The sequence below is a fragment of the Denticeps clupeoides genome, chromosome 11, assembly GCF_900700375.1.
Source record: "Denticeps clupeoides chromosome 11, fDenClu1.1, whole genome shotgun sequence".
Taxonomy (NCBI): domain Eukaryota; kingdom Metazoa; phylum Chordata; class Actinopteri; order Clupeiformes; family Denticipitidae; genus Denticeps; species Denticeps clupeoides.
In genome coordinates, this window is record NC_041717.1 from 19317194 (window position 1) to 19335421 (window position 18228).

The 18228-nt window shown below is 46.5% G+C and overlaps 1 protein-coding gene across 5 annotated transcripts in view; it reads right to left on the bottom strand.

The window, feature by feature from the left end:
- Positions 1 to 105: 105 nt before the first annotated feature.
- The window catches only part of dmxl1 (Dmx like 1), a 43414-nt gene continuing 25291 nt past the window's right edge, over positions 106 to 18228 (bottom strand). For 3 of the 5 annotated variants that reach the window (XM_028996091.1, XM_028996089.1, XM_028996087.1), the window contains exons 24-44: positions 17522 to 17783; positions 15648 to 16708; positions 14388 to 14579; positions 14133 to 14209; positions 11650 to 11771; positions 9665 to 9901; positions 9037 to 9236; positions 8525 to 8676; positions 8356 to 8441; positions 7941 to 8142; positions 7371 to 7488; positions 5881 to 5967; positions 5205 to 5323; positions 4981 to 5122; positions 4413 to 4473; positions 3938 to 4065; positions 3425 to 3502; positions 3217 to 3308; positions 2914 to 2966; positions 2287 to 2504; positions 1689 to 1904 (exon numbers count right to left, since the gene is read on the bottom strand). In XM_028996091.1, coding sequence (XP_028851924.1) covers positions 1689 to 1904; positions 2287 to 2504; positions 2914 to 2966; positions 3217 to 3308; positions 3425 to 3502; positions 3938 to 4065; positions 4413 to 4473; positions 4981 to 5122; positions 5205 to 5323; positions 5881 to 5967; positions 7371 to 7488; positions 7941 to 8142; positions 8356 to 8441; positions 8525 to 8676; positions 9037 to 9236; positions 9665 to 9901; positions 11650 to 11771; positions 14133 to 14209; positions 14388 to 14579; positions 15648 to 16708; positions 17522 to 17783 — 3903 coding nt within the window. Of the gene's footprint in view, positions 1905 to 2286; positions 2505 to 2913; positions 2967 to 3216; positions 3309 to 3424; positions 3503 to 3937; positions 4066 to 4412; positions 4474 to 4980; positions 5123 to 5204; positions 5324 to 5880; positions 5968 to 7370; positions 7489 to 7940; positions 8143 to 8355; positions 8442 to 8524; positions 8677 to 9036; positions 9237 to 9664; positions 9902 to 11649; positions 11772 to 14132; positions 14210 to 14387; positions 14580 to 15647; positions 16709 to 17521; positions 17784 to 18228 lie in introns of all 5 variants that reach the window. The other 2 variants (XM_028996090.1, XM_028996088.1) reach the window with 2 other exon arrangements.

An 18228-nucleotide genomic window follows, 5' to 3' on the forward strand; every position in this document is an offset into this window, starting at 1 on the left:
TACTTTACCTGTGGTGTTCCTCCGAGCATGATGCCGCCTTGCGATTTACGACCAGTTTCATTAAAAAGGATTTATTTACAACCAAATATCAGAGTGGACATTCTACAGGTTTAATCATGTCGCTTTATTATAGCCTTATCTCTACAATTACACAATCTGTAGGTTCATATATATATAATCAATTTCTGTGAAAAGGAAACAGCAGGTATTTGGTCAATTGAATGACCTGATGTCAACTCAAAGAAATACAAAAGAAAATTAACGCAGCTTAAGTTTTTAATAAAAATATTAAGGTAACTTTAATCATCAGTACTCAGGTTTTTTAAAATATATATATATTTTTTTAATCATGAGAAATATGAATATAATGAGTCCATTTGTGCTTGGGGTCAACATCAAGTTTTTCAAGTCTGATAAACCAAAGAACGGGGGGGGAAAAGCAGCATGCCAGTCCTCGTCACATGTGAGCGACACACGATTAATAAATATTCCTCATTTTGAATTTATATTCATATAAGCAAAACCTACATAGCATTAAACAGAGCTGAACACTTTTTCCTCGATTCTGTATGTACATCAAGAAATAAAAAGATATATTTTTTATTTCAATATGCGCAAGCAAATGTACACTTTTTACAGCAATGTTCTTACCGAGCCCAGCCCATCCAGAACTCAGAGTCTAATACTCTATTAAAATATTCTTAGCATGGGAGAACCTTATCAATATGATACACACTGGCATAGCTCTGATATTTGTCTGAAGGCAATGGAACGAACTTGTATATATTTCTATATATTATATGGTTTTTTTTTTTTGGCAGCAAGAAACCTATCGAGGACTTATTGGTGGCCCTCCAGAAAACGCCTAGCCCACTAGTAAAGCTATAAATCTTCAATTTTATAATGATTCGATGTGTTAAGTCTCCCACCATGGAATACGTTACGTTATGTTGTGCAAAGAAGACACCGAACACACAAAACAATAATATAATAGTATATATCTACTACATATAGGACGGGATTTCTGAAGTCCGTCAAATTTCAGAGACTAATTTGGATCAAAAGCTGAGATTGTGGAGACCTTCTAAATCCAAAATGAGTATTTGAGACCCGCGGGTGGAAAGTGCTCAATGTGAGGTTGAGGTACGGCGGCCTTGGGCCACATCGAAGGGGAAGGAGAGACGTTACGGCGAGGAGCAGCTCCGGTCTCAGTTTGTACCACGATCGGACAAAACACCACGTTATAAAATATAAGGACACTTATTACTGTTCGATTCTAGGCTACGGTCACGAGAGAACACGAAAAACACTTAACCTCCGGGTTATTTAAGGCTTGCCTTCACGTTTTACGTAACGATGCGATTAAATACGGTACCTTAAATAGGCCTTCGACAAAACGCCTTCGTCCTAGTTCTACTGGCGGAATTGCACTGGGGAGCAAATGCAGAATCAACAGTCTCTTAACTGGCGATGTATAATTCAAATCGCTACAGGCGTGATCCCGAGCTGGGAAGCCAGATCATGATTATCGCAACTCTACTACTTATTTCTTTTGTGCATCAAAGTGAACCTGACCTTAAAAAGGCGGGGACGCGTCACCGGCGCCTTCGTATTGCTTAAAGCTCGCGGCTCTCCAACCACCCCGCGCTGGGACCCGACAGAATGTGCGAAAATGGGCGCGGCGTGCGCTAAATGATGAACTTGACGTCGTTCCTGCCGGCGGCGCTGTGGCGATCCGGGAGGACGCGCATCTTCATGGTGCCGTCGGCGCCGCAGGAGAAGACGTGGTCGCTCGGCCCGACCTCGATCTGCATGACGCCGGTTCCCAGGTTCCTGAACAGGGACTGGCGGGAGTGCTCGTTGGGGAACGAGTGGAGGAGCGTCTGAGTGGACAAGCTCCACACCTGAACAAACAAACAACAAAGTGAAGTGGTTGTCACATGTGACGCACAGCAGCACAGCACACGGTGCACACAGTGAAATGTGTCCTCTGCATTTAACCCATCACCCTGTGTGAGAAGTGGGCAGCCATGACAGGCGCCCGGGGAGCAGTGTGTGGGGACGGTGCTTTGCTCAGTGGCACCTTGGCGGACTGGGATTCGAACCGGCAACCTTCTGATTACGGGGCCGCTTCCTTAACCGCTAGGCCACCACTGCACCACCACTGAAGGCGGCAGAGCCAGAGATTTCAAGAAATATTTAAGATATTAAGAAATGACCAGTTCTACCCCACATACTACCTAATCAGATGATGAAAAATGGCTGTTAAAGCTCCCCGAGACTCACCTTGAGGTTGCCCTCGGCGGAGCCGCTGATGAAGCAGGCCTCTGTGGACCCCACGGCCAGGGCTTTGACGGGCGAGTCGTGGGCCTGGAGGCTCTGACGCTGGACCCTCTGGGCCAGGTCCAGCACGCTGATCCAGCCCTTCCTCCCCCCAGCCAGCAGAAGCTGCTGCTTGGGGGCCAGAGAGAGCACCGTCGCCTCGGACTCGTGGCAGGTGAAGGCTGAAAGGCTCTTAGTTAGTACAGGTATGCAGTACCTTATAGTACGTCTTGTGTACACTACCAGTCAAATGATTGGATGCACCTACTCATTTATAGGTTTTACATTTTTTACATTGTAGATCAAAACAGAAGACACACGACTATAAAATAATACATGAGGTTATGTGATAAAAAAAAAAACAAAAAAAACTAAATCTCCAAATCTGTGAGCTGGAGAACGGGGACTGTTTCCTACAGTCCTGAAGGTTTTATACTGAACACTTTCTTATCATTCACTCATGTTAAAGAGCATCTCATCAAACGGCTTCTGATGATGACGATAGTGGACAAAGCCGCCATGAGCGCCACAGGGGTGTCCAAACATTTGACTGGTAGAGCATGTCTAATGGGAGCAGGATGTGCGTCTCACCATGGACCAGACTTTTGGACGGGGTGACCAGAGTGTCCCACAAGCACACGTTCCTGCAGACAACACAACACACTTCTCAGTGGATGCGGTTACATAGGGACAATTATCCAGTCTTATAGAAGATGTTGTCTGGTAAAGCAAAACATGGAATCCTTTTTAGAAAATGTCCCTTTGGTTACAGGTTTTAGCGCTTATGTGGGTCATTTCCTGTTCAACTAAAACTCTTTCCAACCGGACAGAAAATTCAAACCTGAATAACTGGGTCAGAGGTTTCTGTGTTTTTACTACCAGACTGAGTTGTACCTGTTGTCAATGGAGAGTCCTGCTGTAGCAATGAGGGATGAGGAACCGACAAATACAAAGTCGTGGGCCGTCTTATTATGGCACTGCAGCGTCTGAACACACACACACACACACACACACACACACACACACACACACACAACAGGTCAGGAGCAGAAGTAGCATGAAGGAACTGGAATATAGGTGCGTGTGCAGCAGTGGGGTGTACCAAGTATGGTTTTGGGGTGTTTCCTGAGCTGTTGGTCTGCCACAGACTCAGAGATCCATCTGAATCCACTACTCCAAACTGAGGAGAAAAGGGTCAGACAAACACATGCACAGATCAGGACAGATCCGATCATTTCCGAAGTTCTGACATGATAATTTATGAAAAATTGGCATAAACATTCAATAAAAATGTCGTGGGTGGTAGTAGCCAAGGGTTAACACACTCGCCTATGAACCAGAAGACCCAGGTTCAAATCTGACTTACTACCATTGTGTCCCTGAGCAAGACACCCGAGTGTCTCCAGGGGGGACTGTCCCTGTAACTACTGATTGTAAGTCGCTCTGGATAAGGGCGTCTGGTTAATGCCGTAAATGTAAATACACAAATAAATGTTGGATGAAATGGCGAACAACTGTGACCACGCCCAAATATGGTGCCAATTTGCCTCCGATGAGGAATTTTGGTTGATTTGGTTCTAATTCTGGATCCTGTCACATGGCTGGGCAGGGCTACCTTGTTGCCCTGATAGTTGAAGCGGATTCGTGTGACTCTGGAGTTCCCAGGGCTCCTGAAGCAGGTGATCTGCTGGGCGTGGCCCCACTCAAACATCCGCACGCTGCCGTCCTGCGCGCCGGTCAGGTCTGAAACACAGACATCGTCGTAACGCTCAGCTGTCACCGTCGCCAAGCAACATCATCCAGGAACAACGAATCTGAAGTTCCCAGTAAAATCACAGTGTGCAATTTGTAATTTGATTTGGTTCAGAATTTTATTTTTGTTTAAAACCCATGACTGTTAATAAATCCTTTACACATTACTGATCTTTTAACCCTCTGCAACCCACCTCACTTCACATTTTTAATGCTTCATACTTCGTTATTTTGTAAGTAAATTTTTCTATGTTGTTTAATGAATGTTAATTAAAAGTGCAAAGCACACAAACATCATCATAAACCCTCGAGTGAAGTACGACGGAAGAGCAACTCACAGTAGGGCAGGGTGGGGTGGGAGGCCATTCTCCTAACGTTGGTGATGTTCCTCTTGATCAGCTACAGCAGAAAGAGAACCAGGAAAAAAAGTAAGCAACAGAAAGCAGACACATGCAGAGCAGAAATAGAAAGAAAACATGGGAGAAAACCAAATAACTGTTGTATCTGGCTGGAAATAACGTGCTTACTGCCTGAATTTGGAGAGAAAACACAGCAAAAAAAAAAACCTATCCATTCGCTGACAGGATTCACACGTAACAATTCACTTCACCAAAACTATTTGTAAATGAGCGTCAATAGACACCTCGGTCCTATACTGGTGGAGAAGCACTAACGGACTCTGGTTCTGGCCGACCTCTTCACAACACGAAAAATAAATCCACGCGAATCCGCGCGCTGGGACAGAAACTGTTCAACTGCACCTACAGTATTTAGGTGCAGTAGGCGCTAGTCTTAAGTGTTTCTTACAGTAACTATGCGCTTCATTATACATTTCACGTATGAATCAGATTTCAATGACTTTTCCAGGTTTTTAGTGACCGTAAGAACCCCGTGTTACGTTCTCACCACAGCTGCCCCGCGGCCCGTCTGCATGCTGCCCAGCCAGGGCATGTTGATGGGCGTGCCTGGGCTGCTGTGGGTGTAGGGGGTGGAGCCATGCAGGCTGACAAAGTCCTCTCGGGCCTGGACCACCAAGAACTCATCACTTCTGGATACAAACACACATTCACTGTATTGGTTATGGATCAAAACAATTAGCCGTAGATTGTAATTGTAGAAGTGCGACTCACCCTTTAGGGTCCACATCGTCCTCGTCAATCCACGTGAGGATCTGTGTGGCCAGGATGGACGAAACGTCCAGCTCCTGAATGTCGTGGGTGGAGGCGATCACCAGGCAGTTACGGTTAGCCTGGAGACCACAGGGATTCTAATTCATCTCCCTCCATTAACGTGCAATTAACCAAACCCTCCCTGGGACACGAGCCCAACACACGTTTTAATTAATACTGAGTGGAGCTGAATTCAGATGAGCCGCTTCATTCAATTAAACCGAACACAGCCAGACACTCAACAGCAATCCTGGGGACTGAAGGACTACTCACATATACCCTCCATTTCTGCACACTAAATATAGAAATAATAAATACACGATCAAAAGAGCCACCAATAACCCCTCCTGGCAAGGCAGCAACGAGGGAGCACTTCAAAACGAACGTTCAATTCAGGAGCTCTGGGGCAGTGGTGGCCTAGCGGGTAAGGAAGCGGACCTGTTGTTGGAAGGTTGCAAGTTCGGCACCATGGCAGTTCAGGACTCGAACCCACAACCTTCTAAGTACGCTAAAACCACCACGTCCATGGATGCATTACATTGTTTCTGATTCGAGAATTGGAATTACAATTATCCAGAATATCCCATAATGAGAATAAGAAGATATATAAAAACAGGCTGGGGGTGCAGCGTCATACCTTATTAATGGCGAAGGCTGTGATGATGTCGGAGTCTTTATGAACGATGCGCGCCTTTTCTACGGGGGAGCCCAGGTCCGTCTCAACCTGCAAAGGAGAGAGAAACGCCGAGAGAAACATTTTAGAAACTGCACCGGCCCACATACATAAAGAGACGAGTGGTGGACGATTATAAACATATATGTTCAAGCAAATCTATGTAATTAAATAATAATAATAATAAAAAATGTTCTGTTAAATTTTACAGAACAGGACCTACATTTGGAGCATGCATAAACACACATAGTTTCTCCATTTAGATCTGGAAAAAATTTAGAGCGCACAGCAACATCATATTTCTTTCATTTATTTCTAAATTGGGGAGTTCCATCTGAGTAAAATATAACATGTTTTTTATATTCTTCAATGTACTACTGATCACTTTTGAATCCAAATCCCATTATTAATATTATCTGAAATTGGTCAAATACAATACATGCTAAACAATGAACTAAAATGTGTTTTTATACTAAGTGCAATTTCACTTGAGATATGAGGGTTGTCTACAGCAGCAGTTCTCGTTTAAATCAGCAATACATCATGCTGAAAGAAGAATCGCTGCCATAGAAACGGTGCTATGTTTTTTTCCAGAGCCGTGTGTTCAGAAGGCTTACATATATATGAATGCAGATAAATGCAGGAGATGGAATGCAACATTTCCCCCCCCACACTGCAGCGCCCCTGCATGTGCAGAGGAGTAGAGAAATACGCTCAACACCGCACTCAGGGGCTGTTCAGGACATCGCGCGGCCATCAAATGGCGGCACCAGTTTGTACATTTTCACCAACAGGAGCCCTTCTGGAATCCATCAGGACTACAGGTGCGGCCGACATTTACAGTGAAAATCCATGTAATCAATCATATATGTAAACAAACTGTTCATTTGTTCATTTTTTAAGAAACAGTGAGAAAAGTGTCTCTGCTGTTGCAAATAGGGGGAAAAAAATAATAACATGGTGGCCAACAGCCTGTAACGTAGACTTAAAGTGACATTCCGGAATTTTACAACTTAATCTCTGTTAGGCTGAATCAACAGGTCTTCAGGTTCTCTGCAGCATAATTTGATTAATTGTTTTTGCTTAGTAATTGGAGGGGTAACATGGTGTATGCAACAAATGCTTTAGAGATTAAGCTGACAAAAACTCAAGCAAAATTTGTTGTTCTCCTTTGCACTCGCCTTGCTGCCCTCTGTCGACTTTTAAATGTGAGGCCACCAGACAGAAGAAGGTGATGAGAAACCTGACGCCTCGGTGGCCCCAACAGTGTAAATATCTTCAACAACACAACCATCAACGGCCAGTGGCCGATGATTAAATGAACTAAAACTCATGCAAGACCACAAACAAATGCACAGGAGGATTCATGGTTCATATGTCATCTTATTAAAAGACATATTATAAAAAAAGGTACTTATGAAGAGAATGTGAGCTCCACCCCAAAACCCCTTTACCTCGTTCGGATCGCGCTTCTTGGTGAAGATGTTGCGGATGAAGGTCTCCTGCACCGCCTCCTGCTTCACCAGGTAGTGCCAGAGCCTCTTCACCGGCAGAGCGGCGTTCCGTCGCGACCTGCAGACAACGCATGGATTCACACGTCAGCCTAAACAACGACGGAGAATTCCTGAAGCCATGGGAACAGTGCAGGTTTAAAGCAAAATAATTATACAGTATGGCAGTAAAAAATATCTAGGTTATTCTATAACACAGTTTATTTCATCGCCGCATCATATTGCAACAAAAAAACGAATCCAAAACACTAAGGAACACAGTGGGTCCTTTTGTCCTGCACGAGCATCATCGAATGACTGGTGAATGAGATAATAATGCAAATCACTTGATTTGACCACCATATCTCATCTTGAAGACATCACCACCGCTATAATCATGAAAAACTCCAATTTAGAAGACATGTTAATTTGCAAAGAATAGATAATTATTTATTCTTCTCAATGCAAAAAAATACCAGTATGAACACAGGCCACAAAATCTGAGTTTGACATGTGTACATCACGTGACTCAACCTGAACGGGGTGTTGGAGGGTTCAAATAGGGCTTTGTGTCGAAGCAGGGCGGGGCCAGACGTCATGCTTTCGTCCATGGGGCTGGTGGAGATGTAGTTGGGTGGCGGACCGCCGAAAATCTCCAGCCTCTTCAGAAGCACTTGCTCCCAACGCTGCAGCGTCTTCAGCACAGTGTGACACAATGGAGAGGCTACAGGCAGGTCTGTGGGCAAACACACACACACACACACACTTCGCATCTGTGCATAATGCATACACTCCTTCCGCTGCAATATAATTACTCATCTCAGCACACGTTCACACACGGGTCCAGCACGCAAAGCTCATGAATTTATTTACACTGCGCCACTTCGTAAGATCGCTGACTAAACTGCAATTTTAAGCAACAGCACCTCTACATGCACAGCTCCATTACCCATGAGGTCGTAGCCGGCCATCGGATAGAAGGACTTCAGGTTGCCCAGAACGATCTGCACCATGGCCAGACGCATCAAGCACCAGCTGTAAGCACAAGTTCACGCAAAAACGTTAGCGTCCGCGCCGGGTTGGATCGCAAACCGTTCACAGAGTATGAGTCCCCGTACCTGTACGAGTTGTGGTTGGAATGTTCCTGGATTGGGGGGTTGGAGTCTAAGGCCTCTGCGTACTCCTCTTCATCATCATCCTCCTCCTCCTCGCTGCCCTGGCTCTCCTCGGAGTCGTATTCGACCCGACTCTCCGAAGGAGGCAGAAAAGGCTGCAAGAACAAGGTATGGAAGACTATACTTAGACTATACTAAGATTATACTTCTCACCACTTATACAGACATTTTTAATTGCCTTTTATATATATATATGTATGTATGTATGTATGTATGTATGTATGTGTATATATGTGTGTGTGTGTATGTATATGTGTGTGTGTGTGTGTGTGTGTGTGTGTGTGTGTGTGTGTATATATATATATATATATATATATATATATATAGTTTTTTTTATATAATGGCATCAATATTTTCAGTATCCAAACTACTAATTACAACGTAAACTGAATAAAAATATCAGCTTGACTAAAATCTGTCTACTCGAGTGCAAGAGCAAGACTGGTGCCGGGCACCTTGGCAATGAAAAAGTCCCAGATGCTGAGTTCCGGAGGAACAAAGCGCTCGGTGAAAGAATCAGGATTTTGCTCCGGTGCGGGGCTGGGGGGTCCGCTGGGAGACAGGGGGCTGTCGGGGGTGTCCCTAGACCTGCTGCGGGACGAGCGCAACCTAAACAGTTTCTGCTTCCTCTCCACGTCCTCCTGAACTGAATAGGCTGAGAAACACACACACAAAAGAAATCTTCATTTACACGATGAACTCTGGTATAATTAGTGAATTGAAACTTCTGTTGCAATCAGTAGTGACAGGGACAGTCCCCCCCTGGAGACACTCAGGGATAAGTGTCTTGCTCAGGGACACGATGGTACCCACTAAGCTACTACCATCCTGTTGGTATTATATGAGAGTGAAGTGATTGTAATTGTGAAAAACTCCAGTTATAAAAGGGGCCTGGGGAGCAGTGTGGGGATCTGAACCCGTAACCTGTTTGCTCACCTGCTAGGCCACAACTGCCTCAGTAGGTAAATCATTAGTTAAAAAATAGACAAGATAAATTTAAATAAACAAATAAATAAATTTTCCATATAATATACAGTAATCATCCCTTAAGCCATAGAGTCGCCATTCTTACATCTTACTCACCAGCAGGTCTCTCCTGAGTGCTGTCCACTTGAGCCCCACCCCCAAACACAGCCACCCATAGCTTGCTGTTGAGTGGGTGGGCGACTGTGCGGAAGAGCTGCTGGCTGGAATGGGTGGCCAGGCCATGAGCGAACAGGCTGAGGAACACGGCGGTGAGAATCTCGCACAGCAATACGGCCAAACCTGGCCGCCCTTCCTCTGTACATGCGCTCAGCAGTCGAACAAGGGCGCTAATGCCTGTGGGAAACACACACTCCTGTAATTATGTTTCTTTTTTTTAAATCTGCTTATATTAATGAATTAAATAGCACAACATCCAATTTACCCCAGAAATGCAGAGCATCAAGACAACAGCTTCAACATTTCACGTGTCAAAAAAACGTTTTTCAGTGTTTGCATGTGATTGTGTTTAAATCACCTGTTACCAAGTCAGGCTGGTGTCATACGTGAGTGTGACGTAGCACTGCGCGGTATGCGGTTTAAATTTGGTCGACCGGAGAGATTTTGATTATACCAGCCTACTGCAGAAGCGTCCGCATGACATGCGCAAAACCACGGCTACTTGCGGCATTATTTTTGGAAAATGGACGAGAGCACGGAGTGCATGGAGGATCAGCTTGTGATAGATAATTCACAGATCTTCACCGTATTTTCTCTTACTTAAAACAAAAACCTATAAATCTCCACTTTCACAAAATCATGTATGTCTGTGAACCTACACTTGGTTTTGCAAATGCTGCGCTGCAGCTGATAAATTGTGAGAATGCTAAATAATACAGCCCGTCTTCCAGTTTAAGGTGCTCCCTAGGTTTGTGATTGTATTCAAGTGACGTTTCAAAATAAATGTTCCAAATGGAAAGACAGGGAGAACACTGAGACATACTGTGTGATTTTGGGCATTTATTTCTTTGATGAGAAATAAATGTTATTCATGCACACCATGCACTTTCCCACTTGTGAAAGTCGTGGATAATAGGGTTAGGTTTGGGCGTAGGGTTTTATTTTGAAAATACTGTCAAAACCAACCAAAAGTTGCATACCGTCAAAAACGATGACTTTGTGAAAGTGGAGATTTCTAGGGATTTCTTTAATGAGTAAGAGAAAATCCATTGAAGTTCTATGAATGTCTGAATACAGAACTCACTGTTGACTTTACTGAGGTCATGACCTTTATGGGAGAGATGTTCAAATATAATCATATTTTTTATACAATTTCAGATTTGCACAATTAATATTCTACGTTCAGTGCTAATTGGAAAGTTTATAATACAACTTCCTGCAGCAGTGCCTTTGCTATATATGTTACCGTTTCAAAAACCGTTACATTTAAATTTACAGATTATAAATTATATACCGCAATATATACACAGTCTACAGTATATGGTTAATTTACAGCATTTATCAGACGCCCTTATCCAGAGCGACTAACAATCAGTAGTTACAGGGACAACTTAGGGTTAAGTGTCTTGCTCAGGGACACTATGGTAGTAAGCGGGAATTGAACCTGGTTCATAGGCGAGTGTGTTACCCACTAGGCTACTACCACCCATTGGTTCGATTTATATCACAACTTCAGGATAAAAGTGGTGGGGCTTAGGTTGCTCTCTGAGGGGGGATTTCTCTCACAAGAGCAGAGGAATAAGATGACTGAGTTTACGAATACTGAATTTGGTAAAATCCTTCTGCACGCATCCGCTGTTGTACAAGAACATCACAGGGCATGGCACCCATGTGCGTCAGGGTATTAGATTAGATTAAATATATGCCCGAACTTTGAAACTGCTTAGGTCATTTGTCATAATGTGTTTTAACAGGTTGTATGGTATGACGGCCAGATGTACAACCTTACCACACAATCTGGTACACATAGGTAGCCGATCACACTCTCAAAAAGTGTGGATTAACATCCTTAATGCAACCCCAGCTGAAGTGAAGATGGGTAGGGGGTGCTGTGGTTACTGGGCACCTGGTGGGTGTGAGATTACCTGGCCACTGAGCCGGAGACGTGTCGGGCAGGAGGGTGTCACCCAAGATCAGATACCGGCTGGTATGTGCAGGTGACAGCAGCACGCTCTCATACACGATGCCGGTGAACTGGTTCACCTGACTGGGGTCCAGGGGAGCACAAACACCGTGTTAGCATTGTACACTACAGGTCTGAATAAATACGTTGGGAAAACGTAAATGCAAACCATTATTATATTTTTCGGGGTAGTCATGCTGGTCAAAGAAGTTCAAATTGTGTTACAAAATATTTTTGCATGTCAAATACCTTTAGACAGTAAGATAATATTTTTTGGAAATATTTTTCAAGAAATGGTTGTATCTAATGAATATCTTTTATTGGTAGCTAGTAAAATTACAATTACCAAGGGCGCAACCACAAGAGAGCCAGTCTTTGAGTACATGAATGAACGTTACAATGGACATTTATAAAACGGGGAAGGTTATGGCACATGTTGGAAAGCTTTACATTGCACTGGAGAAAATGGGTCGAATGTTTGAGGCCCATTAGAACATATTGATGTTTTAGGTAACAAAAGATTTCCCTCCCTTTACGAAATAGTTCTGTAATTATAAATTATATAAGTGTGAATGTATATTTGTTTGTTAAAAAAACTTAACTGCCTGGTTACACAACATGTTACTACAGACTATAAATCAGAAAGGCTGAAACTTCTAGTTTCGAGCAGTCTTTGGTGGAGGTGGGATGCCTGGGCGTGTGACTTATTGACAGGAGGGGGTTTAAATGAACCAGATTATATTTAATCATCCCTGTAGGCTCCTGCCTTCTGAAACTTTTACATTTCTTAGAACAATTACCATCTGTATTGTGGGTTTTGAAAGTAAATACACACGGTCAAGGAAGGGCTGCATGAATTGGGCAGATGTGTTGCAATCCAGTGATTTCATGTTTCTGCAAACTTAGAAGAGGCCTAAAGTCAGAAAGGGACCCACTTCCACGGCAGGGTGAGCGTGCAATACGTGTGACAGCAGGGCTGTGTCCAAGAAAACAGTATGGCGTTCTGGAGTTTACCACGAAAAGACTCCAGAAAAGCTCACAGCCACATTAAACACCGTACTGCACGTTAAGGACGTGGCCAACGTTCGGAAAACAAAAGAGGCCATTCAGGGCACAGGCTGGTGGAATTTCCCGTTCACGAATACGACAGGTTGCTCCCAGTCACGAGGTTCAAGCCGGCCGCTCACTCCAACGTCCCCTGCATTCCGGGACTTAGTCCTACGTAGCGCTCTGCCACGGCGTGGAAGCCAGACAGGAGATGCGCTGTTAAGAGTGTAATTGCATCACGTCAGCAGGGACGGCACGCGCAACTGAGCGTGAAAGAGACGATTATGACCAAATTAAACAACAGACTTCAGTCTTCAAGGTCCAATTTCACACAATAACATGGACACACACACAAAAAAAAGCTAATGACAGGAGATCAAACTCCACCTTTACAGTATATCAGCACGAATTCAGGGGTATAACATTCCAAACTGCTATTTTACTTAGAAAAAAAAAAGATGCAAAGACATGATGGAAATAACAACTAATGAAGAACACTGATTAATGAAGTTTAAATCACACACAAATAGTTTAAGCTTGACAATCTGAATAAATTAAATTAGCAATTTGACTCATAATGTCACCGAAAACACGCAATGGTAATGACTATTAATGGTCTAATCTGAAATCCCACTGCTGCCCATCCAAACATTTCATCTCAATATATTAAACAGTCAAATTTCAGGAAAAACTGTCAATTGTTCTGCCCATAAACTACCTATTTGACACTTGACTTTGACGTTTCCAACCGATTTGAACATGTTTTCTTCCTGCTAATGGCACTAGCGGTCCCACGACTCCTCTTTATCCTCACACATTATCTCTGTCTCTTGACCCCCATTAACACATCTGGAGTGTTCACATAGCGAGAGGAACAATAAATTACTGGCCATCAGATGCAGGCTCTACTTACCTCAACTCGCTCCACACAGGCACGTGTCTACGGTTATTAGTCTTTTATGGCAAAGCACTCGACTTCCTTTGGCCCTTTTGAAACGTAACAAGTCAGCATTTACCGCATGGGTGAGAGTACAAATTGACGTGCTCGCACGTGCCATCGGCAAAAGCCTCGGCAGCTTGATTAAAAGAAATCTCTCAGCTCCACGCCCTCCGCATAACAAACACGGCCCGCTCAACCTCAAACGCCCCTCATCTCTCGCCCTCCCTCGCTCCGGTCATTAGGGAGCGAGTTGATTTGGCTTCCTTCTCCCTGGTCTCAATTAGGTTCGATTAATTGCGCAAATTAATTGGCTCGGGCGCTAACACGCTCCCCAGAGTCTCTTGGATCGAGATTGAGAGACGCACGACACGCCCAGAGACGGAGGGAGGGAAAACATCTTGCCCGAGATGTCGGAGACAGGAAGTGGCGCTATGCGAGTTTCCCCCGATGACACTGACCTGTAGCTGTGCCCGTCACACAGACACTGGTATATGCAGGCAGACAGGGAGGCAGCCAGCGTGTGCATCACATGGATCTGGAACAAAAGAAATATGAATGCGTTTTCAGAGTCCGCTTCCACGGACCAATATTGGAAAAATGGATAATTCTGACCAATAAAACTAAAATGCACCGAAACCACCAAGACAGGCCGCCAAAAGCAACTTTTGACACGACTCGTGGGTGAAACCATATTTAGCGGCGGGCCACTTTACCTCGTGGCCGGCGGTGTCGGGGTGCGGGGGCGAGTCCAGGCCGTTGATGGTGTGCAGGATGTCATGGGTGAGGTTGGCGAGGTGCACCACTGGGTTGGCCACCACCGTTTTGGAGCTGGCGGTGCAGGCGAGCAGCAGGGGGACGGAGGCGTGTAGCTGGGGGTTCAACGTGGCCACTGCAGAGCACTCCTCCTACACACACACACACACACACACACCACAAAAACACCTCCGTTATCCTACAGGTCGAGCATGACCTGATATGGAACATGGAATCTGCAGCAAAGAGGTTGTCATTGTGAAACACTGCTGCGCTGCACAGCACACGGCGACACAACGAAACGTGTCCTGGGTATTTAACCATCACCCTTGGTGAGCAGTGGGCAGCCATGACAGGCGCCCCGGGAGCAGTGTGTGCGGGGACATCGCTGTGATTTCAACTCTCGTCTAAAGACCTTGTTCATTTCCACGATGTCCCTACGCGCACGAAAAGACGCAGTTTGTGTCGTGTCGTCGGCAGGAATTAATCGAACGGGACGACAGATCCTGAACAAGATGTTCTCTGATGCGGATTGCCAGTTGACGGCAGCGTTTGTCACCGGCGGCGCGCCGTGGATGATTGAGTGTCAATTTGGGATAGTCGTTCTCACAAGTGGTTACACAGAGTGTCATGTATATGATTATATATGTGTGTGTGTGTGTGCGGCCTGCTGTGTGAAACAATTGATCACAGCTCACTAGTCCCCCGTCGTGTCCTACATCAACACAATGAGACTGCTCAGAAGTGGCGTAATCAGGCTGACAAATCACCCGGCGTGTACAACTCGGCGCGCGGCGTGACTGTGAAACCGACGCCGACTCGGTGCCACTTTTTAAACGAACAGCACAAAGTGCGCGGTGCTGCAGACCAGGTTTAATTATCATCAATCACATGAAGATATGATTAAAGGTGTGTGGCAGCCCAATTGGTTAGATGAAAAGTGCCAGGTTCGAACCCCACCTACTGCCATTGTGTCCCTGAACAAGGCACTTAACCCTGAGTGTCTCCAGGGGGACTGTCCCTGTAACTATTGACCATAAGGCACTCTGGATAAGGGCGTCTGGTAAATGTGTGTGTGTGTGTGTGTGTGTGTGTAAAATCTTGCTCTGCTGAGCTACACAGGAGCACTGCATGATGTAGCTGGTTGTCGTTGCCAGATTGGGCTCTTTTGAATGAAATATATCAGGAAAATTCTCATTTCGACATGTTGCGCGCGGTACCTGCTGGGACTCCTGCAGCAGCAGGATGAGCTCCATGCGGACCGAGGCCAGGCCGCCCCCGTGGGAGCCGTGAAGGCTGCAGTAGCTCAGGAAGATCCTCAGCAGCGGCTGGTTCCTCTGCAGCCAGAGCCTCCTGCTCCGCTGAGGCCCGCCGCCGCCACCGCCGGCCGCCTCCTCCCGAGCCCCGGAGGCGGAGCGACTCAGGTCCCCGATCCCCGCGCCGCCCGCCGAGGGAAGGAACGGGTTGTAGCCGCAGCTCTTCTGGAGCGCCAGGACCTCCCGTTCCAGCCAGTGGCACAGCTGGTAGCGCAGCTTGCCTCCGTCCAGCTCGTAGCCCGTGGACAGCGTGCGCAGCTCGGTGGTGAGGATCTTCAGGCACGCGCTGAATTTGAGCTGCGCGGCGAGGATGTCTTCTGACGGGGGGATCTCGTCGGCGGGGTCGAAAGAGGAGGAGGCTTCCGTAGACGTGCACGGGGAGGCGGCCGCCGGCTCGGCGTGCTGGAGGGCCTTCATGGCCAGACCCGAGCCTTCCTCGGCGCCGTCGTCGTCGTCGGAATTCTCTTTCTCGCTGTCCCACCTGAGCTCCAAAGGCTCGTCTTGCAGGCTCGCGGAGGGCTGACTCCAGTCGAAACTCAGCACGGAGTCGGAGTGGCTGTGATTGGGCGAGAGGGCGACGTCCGCCGCAGAGCCGAAGCCGTTGAGCACGGGGCGGGGCCAGTCGAAATCCGACGCCTGGCTCTTCCTCCCAGCACACGGGCCCAGGGGCGGGGAGGGGGCGTCCAGGCCCGCCCAGGGTTTGGACCGCTTGATGACCTTGGGCATTTTGGAGAGGACCTCGAGCGCCAGCATCGGGCAGCCGGCCTGGAGGTGGGCGTGGGCCGCGGTGAAGAAGAGTCGGCGCTCCACCAGCGTGACCGAGTCGGCCTTGCGGGCCTCCGCGGTCAGGCCCACGCGGGACTTCTCGGGAGAGCCGAAATGCCGTCGCATCAGCAGCGGGTGCGTCCTCAGGTAGGTGTAGAAATTAAACACTTCGGGATTGCAGGGAAATGAGGCCGCAGCTCCTGAAGGAAGTAAAGGTGAAATAATAATGTTGGATTTCATCATTTTAAACATTTAAACACTAGATATGGTGGTAGCGGCCTAGCGGGTAACACACTCGCCTATGAACCGGAAGACCCAGGTTCAAACCCCACTTACTACCATCGTGTCCCTGAGCAGGACACTTAACCCTGAGTGTCTCCGGGGGGACTGTCCCTGTAACTACTGATTGTAAGTTTCATTGTTTTCTATTGGACCGTTAATGTAACTGATTTAAAGACTTTTTAATGAGCAGGATTACCGTCCCAATAAGGAAAGTCGTACGAGACGGTCTTCACCTCTCATAGCTTCACCACGAGGCCGTGTTCATCTAAACATCTACTGAAGCTCCAAAACCGGCTTTCTGATACGCAGACATGACACCGAAACTCAGGCAAAGTTTACAAACTGGTGTAAAGAAAGCGTAAAAAAGACCCAGTTTTCCCCCTTTAACATTTGTAGAAGTTTTAAATGTGAAGCGACAATAAAATGTTGGAAATGTGTTAGATAAGGGTGGTAGTAGCCTAGCGGGTAACACACTCGCCTATAAACCAGAAGACCCAGGTTCAAACCCCACTTACTACCATTGTGTCCCTGAGCAAGACACTTAACCCTGAGTGTCTCCAGGGGGGACTGTCCCTGTAACTACTGATTGTAAGTCGCTCTGGATAAGGGCGTCTGGTAAATGCCGTAAATGTAATTGTAGATATTAGAGCCAGTTCCATGTTGCATCTATACATTTTGTAAGAGACCACGCAAAAAAAACACAATGGCTCAGACTGGCACCGAATGAATACCCTGCTGCGCCGCGTGTCCGCTGGCATGCGCCCGGTCGCTCGGCTGCTCCAGCAGCGTGTCCAAGGCCCGGCTGTAGTCGTCCAGCACCCAGCGTGCAATGCTGCGCAGGAACGGGTCGGGGTGGGCGTCGATCTGCGGATCGTGGCCGAGGACGTGCCTCTGGAGGATGCGCTTGAAGGTGGAGGAGGTCTCGAACTCGGACTCGTAGAGTCGCGAGATCACCAGGGCCAGCTGCAGGTCCTGCATCTTCTCAACGCACACCTTTCAAGCAAGAGATTAAACTCATTTCAAATAACCCCTCAGACAGGCCGTGCCTATATTCTCAAAGGTCCCCTGTCCCTTTGTGAGACAATTTAACATTAATACGAGTTCCCCCAGCCTGTTTATGGTCCTACAGTGGCTAGAAAAAGGGCTTTGGCCATTCTGCGTCACTGCAGCAGGTCGGATGTGGAATTTTCTCATGCTTTGTCCACCCCAGAGAATTTCCCGCCCCTTCGTTTGAAAACGAGCGAAGCGTTGCAGTAGCTAGGTGATTGGATATAAAATGAGCACAAATGTATGTACACATCTGAACTCTAACACACACACACACACACTGACTGTGCACCTGTCACTCTGTGCGGCATTGGTCAGCCAACTACCTCACTTTGCCACTTTTACACTTACAAGCTCTGTTGCACTACATTGTTCACATTGTTTACATGGT